The sequence below is a fragment of the Pagrus major genome, chromosome 1, assembly GCF_040436345.1.
Source record: "Pagrus major chromosome 1, Pma_NU_1.0".
Taxonomy (NCBI): domain Eukaryota; kingdom Metazoa; phylum Chordata; class Actinopteri; order Spariformes; family Sparidae; genus Pagrus; species Pagrus major.
In genome coordinates, this window is record NC_133215.1 from 8134735 (window position 1) to 8151906 (window position 17172).

A 17172-nucleotide genomic window follows, 5' to 3' on the forward strand; every position below is an offset into this window, starting at 1 on the left:
TTAAGGATGTCACCTTTTTATTAAAATGTGAGTACATTTATTAGAGTTATTGTGTTAAAATCCAGTCCTGTTTCTCCATTTAACGATCACACTGTTGTAAACTTTGTACAATATATACAGCTGAGATATCAGGGAATAAAAGGGGACAATGACATCAACATATATACAATGTTAAATTACGTGCGGTACCAATTAGTTGCGTTGAAATTAAGCAGTTTGGTCCCAACACAGAGATTTTAAAGTTTGCTTCAGTGCCTGTGAAAAATTACTAAAACTTAAAAAGTAATAGATTGTGTCACACAAATTAAACAGGAAGCATTTAAAACATGTAGAAATACAGATCCAATATGGACCAGCAAACGACACACACAAGATTCAACCTGTGTGAGTGTCTAATGTTAAAAAAAAGGTTATTTTTAAGTGGTACCGGTGCACTTACTAATGATTTGGAGCTTTATACCAGAGGATCATCTGCTCTGAATGACCTCCATGTGTTGTTTAAAGCTCTAAATCATTAATAAGTGAAGCTCTGAGCGTGCTCTACTGTTCCCAACGGTCTCAGATGCTCTATGTACATACGAGTGTGTCTACAACAGTGTTTTCCAATCTTGTTTGGCTCACAGCGCTCTTACTACAAAGCTTTGCCTACGGTACTTACGACACTCATCGCAGGTTGTATTTACCTGCAGGCTGTGACAAGTTCAGCTTAAGAGGGATTATTCCCTCTCAGACTCTTAATTTGAGGCCTGGAGATATTAAATTATCCTGTAATTCATGAGAGAAAATGTTTTTTTTCCTCCTGAACCGCAGGTTGGAAACCACTGGTCTAAAAAGTAAAACAAAACAATACATGTCACCTTATCAAAGGGCAGCGCTCTGAGTAAACTTGCCGTTGTCTGAGAAAAATGAGCCCCGTGTTTGACAGAAAACTACAGAGCGAGACCTTTAAGACTGAAAGAGAAATGCATTCAACATGTAATCCACGACAACGGGGTCAGAGAGCGACCCTCAGAGTCACCAGACACATGTAGTCTGCACTTAAACATAAGCAGAGAGCAGAAAACAGCTGTCTGACCTTTGAACTTTAACTCATATTAGCATCTTAGCATTGCTGTGTATAAGGAGAGGAAGTGTGTGAGTGTGCGTGTGTGTGTGTGTGTGTGTGTGTGTGTGTTTGACAGCATTAAGTAGACAGATTAAGACTAGAAGGGTATTAAAACTAACAACTGGAGCACTGAACCCAATCACATCACGGCTGGTGAGTCATTAACCCCTCAGCATCGTCTCTCTGTGTGTGTGTGTGTGTGTGTGTGTGTGTGTGTGTGTGTGTGTGTGTGTGTGTGTGTGTGTGTGTGTGTGTGTGTGTGTGTGTCACTGGAAAGGCAGGGGTAACGTCAGATCTTGAGTGATGCAGTCGACAGAGGGAAGGGCATTTTTCTATAAGCGCTTAAAATGACAGATCACACACACTCACTCACACATACTGTATACACACACACACACACACACACACACACACACACACACACACACACACACACACACACATCCATGTTATCCCATGAATCACAAGGCTGAGTACACTGACATTAAGACTACAACAAGAGCAGCAGAAAACATCAAAGCGAGCGGCGGCGCTGTGTGTTTCGCCGAGCATCATCCCTCCTTCTTGTTCCCCCAGCCGAACAGTTTGGACATCGGAGACTTTTTCTTCGGTTTGTCTTTCTTTATGTCTGAGAGACGGAGAGTGAGACAGAGACAGACAGGCAGAGAGACAGACAGAGAGAGAGAGAGTAGGAGGACAGGTTAGTCAAAAGATGACACACAGGTAAACATAACAGGTGTATAACATCTTTTCATTTTCGATTTATTAAAAAACAAGATATTCGGATCAATTTAAAAAGCACAAACACTAAAAGCTTCATACGTTTGTGTTGATCTTGATCAGCTGTTTACTAGTTTAACTTTAATTTCCACAGATAGTCGTGGACGGCTTTCTGATAGATCCTGGACATTTAGGTCGATCAGGGGACTCCGCTGTGAGTGTGCAATTTACTTAGCAATAAACAGTACAGTATTCCAGTAAAAAAGAAAACAAAAGAAATATATATATATGTAAATATTATGGGAGCCTAAGTGCCTGAAACGTTGGGTTCGATACAGTGTTTTTTCCCCATCTTTCTCCACACTTTCTATAATCAGAAATATTTTCTGAGCTACGACGTCACAAGAGGGCCTCGTGACCAGTCGTCTCTTGCAACAGTAATAAAAAATGAAAAGCTGATCAATGTTTTTATATCAACAGTGGATCTAATTATCATCCAACTCTGCAGCTCCACTCAGCTCTGTTGAATGCATTAAGCCTGATTTGTGGTATAGAGCAGCGCAACATTATCAATATATACCTCGCCAGAAGGTTTCAGTCATCTCCATGGTAACCAGATGCTACCCGCTGCTACTACCCAATCACATTGTGTGACAGATATGACCTAATGTTGCTTCGTGTCTATCGGATATGTAGCCTAGCTAAAAAGGCATGCAGGTGGTTGCTAAAAATGTTAGCCATGTCGTCTTTATTAGCACATAATATTCAAAACGAGTATGATTTATAGTTTGTAGAGGAGTTCTGCCCCAAAATGACCCAAAAAATAATGAATGCAGCTTTAATTATGAGGCAATGACATCACTACAGGAGCGCTTCACATCGAAGCTAAGTTTGTTTTCTTAAAAAAAGTCACTCGCGCAGAGAAGTTAGCGCTTCACGAACAGTCAAAATTTCAGTTCTAGCCAAATGCATTTTCTCTTAAAATGACCATCTTTTATATCAGTGGTGCACTTCTGCATGTATTATTGTATTTATATGAGAGTTATTTATCACAAGCGAAAAGAGAAGCCTGTACAAAAGTTTGTTTGTAGCCGGTTTAGCTCGTGAGCTAGGTCTGTTTCACCTGTGGGAGTTCACAAAGCCGAAGCTCTGCTGCCATGACAGTTTAATGCAGTTTAAGTCATTAATGGACTGATTCAGAGTCAGTTTACCTGTTGACTGGAGCTACGACTGAGTTATCGCTGCCAGCAAATCCAAACGTCGTGTTCCTGCGTAGCGTCTGTCTCATGTGATACAACATGTGTGTAAACCGTCGCAGGACTCAGAGCGGGAAATGAACTGTGAAACTTTGGCATTAACTTTATGAATACATTAAATTGAAATGGCTAGTCTTTAGCCCACGGTCGGCATTCATTCGCTGTAGCATAACGACCTTTTCGCTGAAGTTCAATAAATCTCCTCAATTTCAGCCCTGCTTTCCCGGTCATGAATTGCAAATGAAGCCGGCTTTAACTCTATTCTATCAGAGGGTCAAATTAACCAGCTACATTATCCATTTGTCTAATAGGAAACGCTGCTGACAAAAAGAGGGGGAGCATTTTGTTTGATGCTTTTTCCATTAGCAGTCATTAGATCAAATGAGATGAAAACATCAGCCCAGTGGCACCCTTAAAAATGCAGCACATTCACACACACACACACACACACAAACACACACACACACACACACACTCGCATAAACCACAATGAGAATTCTATCTACTTCAATTAGAGGCGTCCATGATGGAAATCCTCAATTGGATAATTTATAAGCCAACTAAGTTGCAGTGACACCGGGGTTGAGATAACTAATGAACAGAGCGGCGGGAGGGTCAGACGGCCTGTGGAGGTGGTGGAGACACTCACTGAAAGTCTTCATCATCTTGTTTAGCTCCTCGTCCTCCTCTTCCTCCCTGAGAACACACAAAAAGTGAACACAGATTAACAGCAGTTCGTACATTTACCGTATTTACACCGACAGTAGATCAATCTGTAAGTACTGGGGCAGTGACACATTTTGGTGTTGGCTCTTCACTCTGACTCTCGAATCATTTTTAACCGACACCAAAGGCGTTACGTTTTCAAGTGGTTTGTTTTGTCTGTTTGTCAGCAGGATTACAGATGAAACTAATGCCCCGATTTTCACGAAACTACGCGGAGGGGCGGATCACGGGCCGAGGAAAATCACATTAAATTTGCCGGATCTCAATCCCAAATCCATTTGAAAAAATATTATTTATACCCTCGACGTGCGGTCGAGCTCGTGCGAGCAGAATCCTGTTATCTGCCTCAAAAACAACAAATCACTCTGCCGTACACACCTGAGCCTGTCCTCATCCAGACCCTCCACGATAGCGTTCCTGTCGTTGACGATCTCCACCAGTTTGGCCATCAGCTCCTCTTCTCTCTTGCGGTCCCAGCTTGTTTTCAGACGATCTGCTCAAACACAAACACATTTTTAGCCCCTAGTTGATTGATTCATGTTTTGTTGAATGTGCTCTCTCCCCTCAAATCCTCACCTGGTTTGTCCATCAGTCTCCTGAGCTCCTGCTCCACACTGGGCTGCTGTTCCTCCAGGTCCTGGGTCCTCCCGCTACACATACAAACAACATATTGACAATTTTTATTTTGCCGCAGTTTTATTTGGGCTATTCTCATTACTGCCTGAACACATTTTCCATGAGATAAAGTTAAAAGCTCTGGCAAAATTAAGTGAATAATACAAAAATAAAGGTTCATCAAATATTAACAGATGTTCAGCCTTGCCATAATAAATAAGCTGCAGAGATGATTTATTGTATGAGGCTAACCCGGAGGTTAAAAGAAAAGAAAAAGAAAAGGCCAATGGGATTTTTCCTTTCAGCACTGCAGTAATGATCAACTCATCTCCAGACTTCAGGACTCATTCCTCATTCCTGTGAACCAAAACAATAAGCTGAAAGACGCTAAAACAGTTTGATGTGAGGCAGATGATAATTCTTTGTGGGTTTGATTCATTGTTAACATAAAAAAATATTAATTAGAGCAGCTTTAAAAAGCCCATAACTCAGTGGAGGGAGCTCGGCGTCTGACTCACTTCTACTGTGAACTTTTTCTCCATAAATCCCACAATGTGTGTATTTTAATGTAGATCTGGATTCAAATCATTATTATTAAAAGAGATTTTTCTTCTTCTGCCTTGGTTGAGATTAGGCCTGTCATGATAACTACATTTTGTAGGACGATATGCTGTATATATCCCATAAACAACTGCGATAAACAGTATTATTGTCATTAATATTGTCATTAATAGTCTAATAATTCATGTATCTCCTTTTAAAGAGCAGTGGACTTCTGATTCTTTATATTCAGACACTAGAACTGGGATGTGAAATCTATATTTCAATATTCTGAATAAATAAAACATAGATAAAATAAACCTTACAACCAAATCACTAAATAAAATGTAAAAGGAGCCGTTAAGTGCTGCTCTCAAGTCCTATAACGGCGGGGAAAACCCTGCGAGTTATTCTGGCATCGTGTTGGCAAAAATGTTGGCGAACACATCGCGAACACAACGGGCGATATCGAGGTCAGCACCAATGTTCAAAGTCATGTAGATACATCGATAAGTCCGTAATGTTATTATCGTGACAGGCTTAGTTGAAGGAGTTAAACATTTCATTTATTAAAAAGAATAATTGCATTTGAGCCGTTAAGCAGCATCCTGCTTCACACTTCTCTGTCCACTGCAGCCTGCAGGGGGGAGAGAGTCTGTCTCGTTCCAGGACGTCCTGCTGTGGGACGGAGGTGGGAGGACACTGGGAATTCAAACTGTCAACCTTCTGGCCACAAGTCTGTTTCACTAATCGCTAAATAGTGGCATGCCCCTTCTCTAAGTATGTGTGTGTGTGTGTGTGGGTGTGTGTACTCACATGTAGACCAGTTCAGACTCCCGGCGCATGGCCACCTGCTTGTTCCTGATCAAGTTGAACCAGTCGACCATGAGGCCGTCCATGAGAGAGTCATCTTCACCCTCTGACACACACACACACACGCACAGTCAGTCCTGTATACGCGCCATCTTCTAAAATCTGCCAGTTTTTCACTGTTTATTAAAGATGAGGCTCATATCTGTGTGTTTTTAATCTCACCTTCTTCACAGCTGCGGAGCCTCATCTCCATCTCGACTCCTCTCTTCTCCAACTCGTTCAAATTGTCTTCGATGTCCTGCAGTTCTTTCATGATCTCGTCTTTGTGAATGTAGTCTGGTTTAGTCTGAACGCGTAACACAACCGGATCAAGAACACAGATGCACATTACTGAGTGATCTCAGAGACCCAAATATGACGTGATTACATTAATGAATAAATGCTTCAGCAAAAGATCCAGTGGGTAGGATTTAGAGGGATTTAGGGGCAGAAATAGAAAACTTGATTGGAAGAAATGTAATACAATATTCATTATGTTTAATTAGTGTATACTTGGTAAATGTGTTGGTTTTAATGTTCTAACTAGGTCGATTGCCAGTGACTCCCAAAACAAAGCAATGTCTGTTGCAGTGACGGGAGTTACCAGACCATGTAAGGTCCCAGTTTGGTTAAACCTGACAAAGTACTTTTTACTTTTAGGCAAGAAAAGTACTTGGCCATGTTTCTACAGTAGCCCAGAATGGACAAACTAAACACTGGCAACAGAGAGACTGTGGGGAGGGTGACACGAGGAGTCTTCAGTTGTTTGCAGTCTGCAACCTTTTTTGCTTGATGCGACTGAATCCCTCACACTTGATGGCTAAAATGCTTTGGTTACTGTGTAAAGAGTTTACACAGTAAAACTGTACAACACAGTATATGGATGATTGACATCCACTGGCTCAAGCTGTCATCTTCTAAATGATTATTATGACTTCATCCTCAAAGGATTCAATTTAAAATGATGTGACAGAAGCTAAAGCAAACTTATTTTCCATCTGAGGTTTATTACCTTGGAAATCTTTGACTCTGACTTGGTACCATTCGCAGTTAGGTCTTCCTGACCATTCAGGAATCCTGAAATAGAAAGAGATAAAATTAATAAAAATATGTATATAAATAGTTTTCAAAACAAAGACAAAAGATGGAAGAAACCCTGAGAGGTGTCGGTAATATTTAGGTCACTATATTTAGACCATTTCTTGTAGAAACATATTCATGAATAAGGAACAAGATAGCCGTACGCAGGTATTATTGTTTAAATCGTATTTAAACAGACCAACATTACAACACAGGTAGCCATTTTACCCTTTGGTGCTGGTGGAGTGACAGAAATGCTCGGGCTGGGGCGACCAGGGGAGGGAGAAGGCCCAACAGAAAGCTCTGAGGTCTGTGACTTCCCAGCTCCATTAGCCCAGGGTGAAGGAGCAGCCGGTCTGTAGATGGATGGAGGACGAGCAGGAAAGAGAAAAAAACAGAGGCAGAATTTAATTAACGGCGATTTATCTGCTCCTACGAGTCGTCCCTTTTCTGTCTCGCTACAGTTCTGATTCATGAGAGCGGGAGGGGAAGGTCATCTGGGGAAAGGAACTCTGAGCACGGAGCATATGTTGCACCACGGAGGACTCTACTCCGTCTTGACACCATTTGGGGCTCGCATGCATGTGGCGGAAGAGGAGAGACCGAACGCTCCGACTACAAATGATGGCCGGGCCATTTGGAGGAGCAGCAGGTACAGGCTTCCTGCGGGACGAGAGGTTGGATAGATGGATGAAAGATCAAAGGATGGATGGATGGACAGGACGACGGGGAGAAGGAAAAAAAAAAAAACGCTCATACAGTTAACGCTTGATGATGTTGATGCGCTGTGAGCTCGCCCACGTTCAGATTATCCCTGCTGGAGGTTTGAAACCAGGAAGTGAGCCAGTAAAGAAATAAAAGTCCAGTGTGAAGGATTTAGTGGCATCTAGTGGAGAAGTGGCAGATTGTAACTAGCTGAACACCCCTCGTCTAACACTCCCCCACGCTAAAAAAAAAACAAAAAAATCTGAAGGCCTCTTTTCGAGTGTTTGGTTTGTCCTCTCTAGGCTGCTGTAGAAAGACTTATTCTTAGGTAACGAACACTCAAGGAGTCATAGTTTCAGCTGACAATAGATTATTTCTTTAACAGGAAACACAGAATATTAGACAGAACAGAACAAGCCAAAGTCAGTAAAATCACAATAAATAAGGTCTTACTTGGCGTCTTTGCCGATGGGCTTCAGCTTCGATCTCCAGTCTGCGGGAGACTCATTTTCTGATGCTGCTGAGATAAAAAGAAATCAAACTAAACTTTAGTGTTTTTCACTTTCAACTTCCCATCGACTAGCGATGTCTGTTCCTATTTTATTGTTTTGCTATAAAGAGATTTGCTTCCAACAGCAGGTCGAACATAAAGATTCATGTTGGCTGCAACCTGCTGTGTGTTCTGACTCCAACAGTAAATCTCATGGACGAGCTGGAAAATAATCACCAGAGGAACAAGGAGCTCCTCTACACATACATTTCTTCTTTTAAATTAAATTCAGTTAAATTTAGTTCAATTAAATACGACTTTATTGATCTACAAAGGCTTTGCGATGTGCTGCTGGGCCTCCATTGATCACACTTGTTCCAGGACATTGTGGTTTGGGAAGTTTGGAGGCCAGCTCTGAGCAGTTGTTGCAGCGTGGCAGGGCGTGATTTCCTGCTGTTGGCGAGTGCCGTTGACGTGGGTGGTGCGTGTCGGTTGGCATCCACATGAATGCCAGGAGGTTTCCCAACATAACATTGCAGTCTAATGAGATAATCAATATAGCCATCAGTAGTTTTAATGTTGTGGCTGAGTTTTACCTGAGGTGTTGGTTGAAGCAGCGCCGGGCTTTGAGGCTCCTCTCTCTGGAGTTCTGGCTCTCAGTCCGCTCCTGCCGGCCGGGCTCGGAGAAGATTTCCTGGTGTTGGGAGTGTGCAGGTCAGAGAGGAGCGACGGGTCCACCTTCAGCTTCACTCTCCCTCTGACTGCCTCCGGCTCCCTCTTTGGAGTCTCGACTACAGAAGGTCTGATTAGAGGAGAAGTCATATTATTTCTTTATTACGATCTCCATTAGCACCAGCATTAGCTCCTTTACACACACGACAGCCACATAAACACAACAAACAAAACAAGCTCATCTCACTGAATTAACCATCGAAATCATGGTTTCAGAAGAAAAACATAACTGTCATCTTCATTCATACAAACATACAACATTGTCTGAATTACCTTCATAAAATGTACAGTGATGAAGGTAACTAAGTACACTTACTGAAGTACTACACTATACTTAAGTACAATTTTAAGGTAGTTTTACTTTACTTTAATATTTCTATTATCTGCTACTTTATATTTCTAGCACACTACAATTCAGAGGCAAATTGGTACTTATGTTAATTATTTGACAACCTTAGTTTCATGTTACTTTAAATTTTTTAGTTTAATATTAACACATATAATTGACAAATAAATCATGAAGTAATTTCATAGATTAGCATAAAAATGTATTCATCTCCAAAAAGAAATACACCAAAGAGTAGTTAAACCACCTTTACCAGCTTCAACATTAAAGTATTATTATAATCCAATAATATAATATACATTACTCTGAAATATGCAGTTCAACATAATGAGTACTTTTATTTTTGGTACTTTGAGTATATGTTAATGCTAATACTTTTGTACTAAATTAAATGCAGGACTTGTTCAAGTAACAGAGTATTTCTACACGGGAGTATTTGCTAATTTTACTAAAGCACAAGATCTGAGTACTAAGTATCTATTCTACACTTTCATTAAATTTAATTCCAAGAAAACAGAGTATTAAAATACATTTCACATCCTCTGACGAGTCGGATTTGTACTTTCACCCAGATTTACATTTTTATTTCTGACATAATTGTTGTAGTTTAACGAACACATTTGAATTATGGCTCCTAAAATATTATAGATACCGTTTTAAAAACATTTTTAACTAATCTTTCATATTCTCTTGAACAATAAGCAGTGGCAATCAATCCCAGCAGACCATGAACCTACTTTCTGTTGTGTACTGAAATGCTACTGATCACCAGCAGAGGGCAGCAGAGCCGCTCTTATAAAGTCCACCTGAGTGTCTGTGTGTAGTCAGATTACTTACTTGTCAGTCTTCTTCAGCGCCACATTTGTCCACGATGGCTTACTGTTGTTGTTGTTGTTCTCCTCAGTCAGTTTCTTGGAGATGAAGGCTGCTGCTGATGCTTTTGACTTGCTGCTGTCACCCACCTTTCCTGAATCTCCACCTGCACCACCTGTGTTCGAGCTCACATTCGCTTCCTTCCTGCCACCAACATTCACCACCACAGTCACAGCCTGACCTGCCGTGGCCTGCTGGACTTTACCACTCCCTTTATTTACGTCGATGTTGGCGGTTGTGGTCTTTTTCTCTCCATCGTTAGCGTTGTTATCCGATTGGAAGAACTTGAACTTGTTCTGCATCGTCTTCGCCGCTGTGGTTGAGGACCGAGGAGCAGGGGTGGGCCTGGGGGTGACAGTAGTGGTTGTGGTGAAGCTGGATTCAGCAGCAGTCCGTGAAGGTGAAGGTGTGGGTTTGTAGACTAAAGATGTCGGAGTGTCTTTGGCAGCAGAAGAGAGACTCGAAGCAGGCGGGGAGGGAGTAGAAAAGGTGCTGGAGAAGCTGGGAGGGGTGCTGGGTTTCCCCGTCAGCCATGATGGTCCCAGTCTGGAGGGAGTACTTGTGGAAGTACTGGTGCTGGTTTTTGTGGAGTCTGGTGGAGAAGTGAATCTGGGAACTGGGGTGTTTGTGGGTAAATCTCTGAAAGGTGCAGATGTGTTTGTAGGCGACATCAACCTGAAAGACAGAAGCACAACTTAGTGCCGAGTACACTTTAATGCATAATTTAAAAGTTAATTTAATTAATCAAGTCATAATTGCTTTTTCAGATTTATCAATCCATTCACTGATTTTAATTAAAGACTAAAAACAGCTATAATCACTCTGGTGGCACACTCTCGACTCCATATAGATTATGTGGCTCAGCTGTGATTAAATTAATTTTCGTGGGTCCTTACTTTGCGCAGCTCCTGTGATAGAGCTTCCCGTCCACTAGGTGTCGCTGCACCAGGTGAACGTGCTTGTCACAGGACGCACATTTGCTGATTAAGGTGCCCGTCTTTTTGGGCCTCTCAACCAGCACGTCCTAGAAGAAGGGGAGGAGAGGAGGAGAAAGGCATCATCAGCTACTTGCTGTCGCTGATCTGAGACAATGTCGGTTATATTTGTTTGTTTTGTAAAAGCAGTTTGGTACAGAAACAACAGACCTTTACAGCCAAAATCAAGCCTTTTCTACACTTTCTGGACTCTTGTATGTGATTCATACCGCTTGTGTAAAGTATTCAGGCGGCAAAGGTTACCTGATTGACATTTCTGGTTTGTTTTGGGGAAGGAGCGGGCCTTGTGATGTTGGATGAGGGGGGAGGACTGTTCTCTCTGGCAGGTTTGGACGAGGGAAACACCTTGGCCGTCACCGGCTGGTTCTTCTTCCCAGACGGTTCCCCTGTCGGCTCTTCAGCCGGGCGCTTTATACCTGCCATACCACCAACTGCAGCATGGATAAATGTTTAGACAGGTGCAACAGGGAGAAGAGGAACAAAGGCAGAGACGCCAGGGACACGCTGATACTCACTCGGGTTGCGTCCGTGGAAGTAGTTGTAATACTGCGAGACGTATGTCAGGATACTGAGGCGGTCGGGGACCCTAAGAGCCACCATGTCTTCTGCGTCCAACAGAGCTGGGATTCCCAACTGCTCCTCTGCAACCTTGAAGGCCTGAAAATAGCATCAACTTTATCCAACAGAACAGGAGAAACTCAGGGTGGATTTTTACTGTCTGACTTTGTGAGACCCAAATGAAAAACATTCTGCATTAAAGCAACAACTCTGCTGCTCGATGTTAGTATTCAAGTGCATGTTTGAAACAGCGAGTGTCCCGGAGAAAGTTTTCTGTTGCGTTTTCTTTATTTATTTTACCAGAGTCGAGGTTACATTTCTCGAGAGAGAGTTTAAGCCAAAGTCAGCATGTTTTGACGCTGAGGAAGACAAGAGTGTCGACAGATGTTGATCCTTTTTTAAAGTCTTCATTCGTATTAACTTTCTTTCTAACTGAGGGCCTCTCTATTTGATTTTAGATGATCATCTTACCCATGTTTTCTATTGTGCATCTCTTGCTTTTGAAGAGCTTGCACTTTCGTATTTCTGAGCACAGATTGAATCTGCACCTCGTGTGATTAAAGAGTAGTTTGGGTGTCAGGAATTTCCAAACTCGATTCCCGTTCAGCGATTCCATGGAAGCAGAAAGAAACAAAACAAGCAGAGACAGGCCAACGAGCACCAGAGGCAGACCTTAATCAGTAATCAGACGATGAACAGAGCCATAAAAACACTGTTTACTTTGCTGTGCCCTATGGCCCTTTAATCTCTTACAGATTATTGATGTATTTACCAGCCTGTGGTTTCAGCTTTGTTTCAGTGAAGAACATGAACAGTGTCACATAATCACGGCTAATGTAGGTTTTTATTCTACTTGAAAAAAAGTTTGTGATGTTGAGCTTTTTGTGAGTCCCGGAGCTCAGAGTCCAATAACGAAAGCTCCAGGGAGAAAATGAAAGTGAAGAATGCAACAAACCAGCCAACGTCAAAGTGCCCAGATTTTAAACACTCCGTCTTTGGCAATGACTTACGTCCAAACAGTGACGCTTTAAGATGTTGCAAATTCCCTGTTACCCAACATGTGCTGCTGAAGCAATATCCAGAGCCAACAGACACGTTGAAGCCGTTGCAAGCTGCAGCAGGTAACAGCTGCTTTCATCATCGATTAGATCAGATCGGTTATTTGTTTGGATTGATTTATCAATCAGTCTTTAAAATGTCAGAATAGATAAACATGTCTGTAAAAACCTCCCAGAGCTCATCAAAATGCCTCTCAGGTCAAGAATGAACGTTCATGCTTACTGATATTTAATCCACGATTATGTAAACGGCATCGTGTCAAGTATGAAAAGTTACTTCGATGTTTGCTCGCTTGTAGTTTTCTTCTTCTCTACCTATGCTGGTGCACTGTAGCATGTTAGCGCCACCTGTTGATCGGTGGGATAGCGACGTCTAGAACAGCACAAGGAACCTTTAATCATGAGGATTCATCCTCTGGGGAACCTGCATGTCTTCTAAGAAAAAACAGCCTGTAGCTGTTGAAATATTTCAGTCTTGGCAAGGTTTGTTAACTGTATTAAGAAATCTGAAATCTAATACTGATCAGTATTAAGAAATCTGTTATACTGAAATCCTTTGTGTAGACAGGAAACATGAGTTTGAGTCAGGATGAAAAAATTCAAAAAGTTCAGAGGTCAAAATGCAGAATGTAAACATGTTTTACCAGTTTGTTGTTGTCATAGACATTTTCCTTCTTCAGTGAGTCGAAGTCGCTGCAACAGAAGAGATAAAAAATGAGTAACTCAACACGTGTACATCCAACTTCCCTTCCTCATCCGTTTGTTTACAGACAGTCTAGGCCAGACATGTGTTATTTAGTCATGCACACCAACCTATATCGTGACAGCGACAGCATGACTTGTCAAATTCATTACGCACAGTGTCACATGTCTACGGTCAGCGCGTCACAACACTGAAACCTTTACAGAAAGCTCAGCCTGCATTCACCACCAAGTGTTTATATTTAGTGAACTGAGGCCTTTAACCTTTATTTAGTGCTTCAGCCCATGTACACATGAAATATGGCTGCAGGTAAAAACTGGAATGGGAATGACTGGAACAGCTGCGTCTCCTCTTAAACTGAAACTATGTGCCACAATGTGCCTCTCTGGAACAAAACCAGGCGTCTCTGTGTGAAACTGGCCAATGTTCAACTAGAGAGGATGAGTCAGTTCTTTGGAACATTTAAAGAAATTAAACCAAAGTCTGACGCTGACGGATCTTAATCAGACCATCTTGCGCCACTTTTGCAGCTGTCAAGTACAAAATATTAACCATTATTCCCTGGTGGAAATTCCCCAGGAGTTATCAAAAAGTCCTGGCACAGAAAAAAACAAAAGGCATGTTCTCTTTAGTTTCCTGTAAAACACTGAGTAACAAACACTTGATCAAGGCACCGGAGACGAACACACACTTCAATCCTAATAATAACTAACAGGGGGCACAGAGATTGGAAGAGCTGAGACGATTAGCTGATTAATTGATTTGTCAATAAACTGAATTCTGATCATTAATAACTCCTTTTAGATGTTTATCAAGCAAAGATTACAAACAAACACCAGTTCCTGCTTCTTAAATGTGAAGATTTGCTGCAATTCTCCTTTTCATATCATGTAAATTAAATTTCTTTGGGTTTCGTAAGACAAAACAGGCGATGTGAAGACATCACCGTGGATTCTGGGAACATGTGTTGAGTATTTTTCCTTACAAGAGATTCTTCAGTAATGATAAACATCGCTAGTTGCAGCCCTAAACAGGATGAGGTCTTACGAACAGCTAAGGTTTGTGCAACTTTGATTTATGACTACAAGGATAAACACACATAAAGAGCACTCTTTCTGCTCTTTCTTTGCCTGAGGCCGATGTCTTTCGATGTAGAAACCTATTAGTGAAGTATGCAAAATATGTGGTTGTTCTGGAAGCAAAAAATTGGTGATTGATTCCATTCAGGCTCGACCGCTTAGCCACGTATCCAGATGAACAGATGTACAACTTGTTACTTCCTATCTTTAATTTTAGTGTGACGGAGCAGGTCGGACCACATACAGGCAGACAGATGGTTCCTCACAGTTATAAATATAGAAGTGGTACCTGAATGTTAATACCGAGATTTCAGAAGTGATTCATTTTGACAATTAAGTATCCGATATTTATAAGTTTAACATCTTAATGGCGATTAATTAAAGAGCCCGACTGATTTTTGGGGCAAACGCTGGTACAAATATTACAATAATACACATTTTTCTTTTTTGCAACGATCCCTTAAATTTGAACATCTAACACTTGTAATATTTTTAAGTTTTACAATAAACTTAATGGTCATATTGATAACAATTTAGACGAATCATATCTAAAAATAATACACCGACAGAGTTTGTAGAAAGGTGCAGAATAGAAGTATCTTTTTTCATTAAAAAACATTATTATGATTGTGAATTAACATTTTCGCAATGTTTGTGTCTGTGTATGAATTCTGGTTGGTTCCAGCTTCTAACAAACTTTGTGGGCCAAAAGTATAACACCGTTGGTATCAGGTGGTATCTGTGTTTCGTCAGCGATCAAGAATCGTGGAAAAAAAGGCGTAAAAACGGCTCATTTCTACTTACAATATGAGCCCAGGATACTGCACTGCCCTCCAGGACTAGCTAGCTAGCGTTAGCAATGTTAAGTTTGCCACACAGGTCATGGTGCGGAGCAGTCAAAGCTGTAACGCGAAAAGTCCTTGCAGAAAACACAATGTCTTATTTTACATTAATCCACAGAAGAGGAAGCGTTTTATTGACAGGTTCCATATTAATAATATTTTATATTAACCTGCAAATGAACAAAATTATCAAAATAATTACTACAATTTGTGTTTTGTGACACATTGATGTTGTAACCGCATTTTAGACAGTTGAAAAGACGTTAACGTTTGCTAGCTAGCTTTAGCGTTGGCATTAGCAATGTTAAGTTTGCCGCACAAGTCCCGAAAGCTTTTTATTAGCAGCTCACAGCCTGTATGGCTCCATATTAATGACATTATATATCAACCTACAAATTAATTTTTAATAATTTTAATTAATGAATAAAATTTGTGTTTTTTGACAAGTTGAAAAGGCGGCAAAAAGGCGTTAGCGTTACAGTTTGCTAGCTGGCGTTAGCAACATTAGCTAGGGCGACAGCTGACAACGGCTCGAGGGGGCTGTCGATTCGAATAACAGTGAATTTAACAATCATAAATTATTTTAAGCGTCTTTTTCTGCTTTATGTTCAATTCAAAGACAAGTTTTCATGACTGCAACATATAATATCGTCCAACCGATGTATTATCAGGCTGTAATTAGTTGTGTCCTTGCTCTCTTATATTGTTTTCTACATCTCTGCACTTGATAATATAATATAATATAAATAAAGAGTAACAGGGCTGACAGACATTAAGAAAACCATCACGTTTGTCAGATAAGCTGTGCTGAGGGCTCATGTTTCAGCCTCTGAGCTCCACAGTCCTCAGCCGAGCTCCTGCTCCTGATTTTCCTGCAGACCCACGAAGCTGAAGTTTGTTCCCCTTCATCAAACAACCAACCGAGCTGCGGGAACAAAACCACCAGACTACTTCTTCCATAAACAGCCAGGAAACAGGCAGGAAACAGGCAGGACATACTCACATGAGCTCGGGTCTGTGGTGGTGTATGAGGGCGCAGAAAGCCAGGCCGTCCCTGAACGACGTGGTCATGTTGGTGATGGACACGTCCCGGTAGCCGTCGCACCGGAGCCGGCACCACTGCTGCAGCGCCTTCACGGCCGACATGATCCCCGGACTGATCCGAGCGTGAGTGCAGCTGACCGGCTGTAGCCTCACTGAGAGCTGCCCCCCTCCTCTCTCTCTCTGTCTCTCTCTCTCTCTGTGTGTGTCTCCCTCCTTCCCTTCCTCCAACAGCAACAACACACTTGTGAAAAGTTTCCACAGCAGCTTGGACACACGTTGTATCCAGGAAGTGACAGACAGGCAGCAGGAGTGTGTGTGTGTCTGTGTGTGTGTGTGTGTGTGGGAATCACCTTTTCTTGAGGATGTGACACCTGTGAAAGGTCGACAGTGACGCTGCAAGGGTGGAGCTCAGTTTGCCTTTGTGTGTCTGTTAACCCTCTGTGTGTGTGCCACCAGAGATAAGATCTGTCAGATCCAAGTCCAAACTTTTAATTATAGCTCCTCCTGGGATTGCATTGCAGTTTTTCTTTTGCCGGATTTGAGACACTCACACACACAAAAAAAAAACCCCAACATTGCCTAATTTGTGTGCGATCATGTCATCACAAACTCCCCCTCACAAACCCAAACACACAAGCGAAACCGAAGGTATGTCCTGAGTCACCCCTAAAGGCGAGCGCGTGTCGTATGTTGCAGCTGATGTGTGATATGTGATGTTCAGGAGCTACTTCGTGGAGGATAAACTGTGAAACCAGTTCACCAGGTGTGGTGTTGCTCCTTGTGTGAGTCAGCCTGTCCCGTCCTGTCCCGCAGGGTGTGTCGAAGGAGGCGGGCGGTGTCTCTGTTCACCGAG

At 41.9% G+C, this 17172-nt stretch overlaps 1 protein-coding gene and 1 long non-coding RNA gene across 4 annotated transcripts in view; one reads left to right on the plus strand and one right to left on the minus strand.

Moving 5' to 3' along the window:
• Nucleotides 1–16625, minus strand: LOC140993993 (MICAL-like protein 2). 3 transcript variants are annotated; one of them, XM_073463569.1, is made up of 16 exons: nucleotides 16279–16625; nucleotides 13296–13344; nucleotides 11551–11692; nucleotides 11279–11466; nucleotides 10937–11064; nucleotides 10005–10715; nucleotides 8686–8891; nucleotides 8053–8116; nucleotides 7123–7250; nucleotides 6827–6891; nucleotides 5998–6121; nucleotides 5779–5881; nucleotides 4384–4457; nucleotides 4186–4300; nucleotides 3731–3777; nucleotides 1–1733 (listed from the first exon to the last, which is right to left on the minus strand). In XM_073463569.1, exons 1-16 carry the CDS (start codon nucleotides 16419–16421, stop codon nucleotides 1657–1659), a joined length of 2364 nt encoding a protein of 787 aa, XP_073319670.1. In that variant the 5' UTR covers nucleotides 16422–16625; the 3' UTR covers nucleotides 1–1656. The 3 variants fall into 3 exon arrangements, with proteins under 3 accessions (XP_073319670.1, XP_073319663.1, XP_073319677.1); XM_073463562.1 differs by having other exon boundaries at nucleotides 8053–8119; XM_073463576.1 differs by lacking the exon at nucleotides 16279–16625 and adding an exon at nucleotides 13465–13508 and having other exon boundaries at nucleotides 8053–8119.
• The window catches only part of LOC140994015 (uncharacterized), a 9280-nt gene continuing 8412 nt past the window's right edge, over nucleotides 16305–17172 (plus strand). Inside the window, exon 1 of the long non-coding RNA XR_012178702.1 lies at nucleotides 16305–16442. This is a non-coding gene — a long non-coding RNA (uncharacterized lncRNA). The remainder of the gene's footprint in view (nucleotides 16443–17172) is intronic.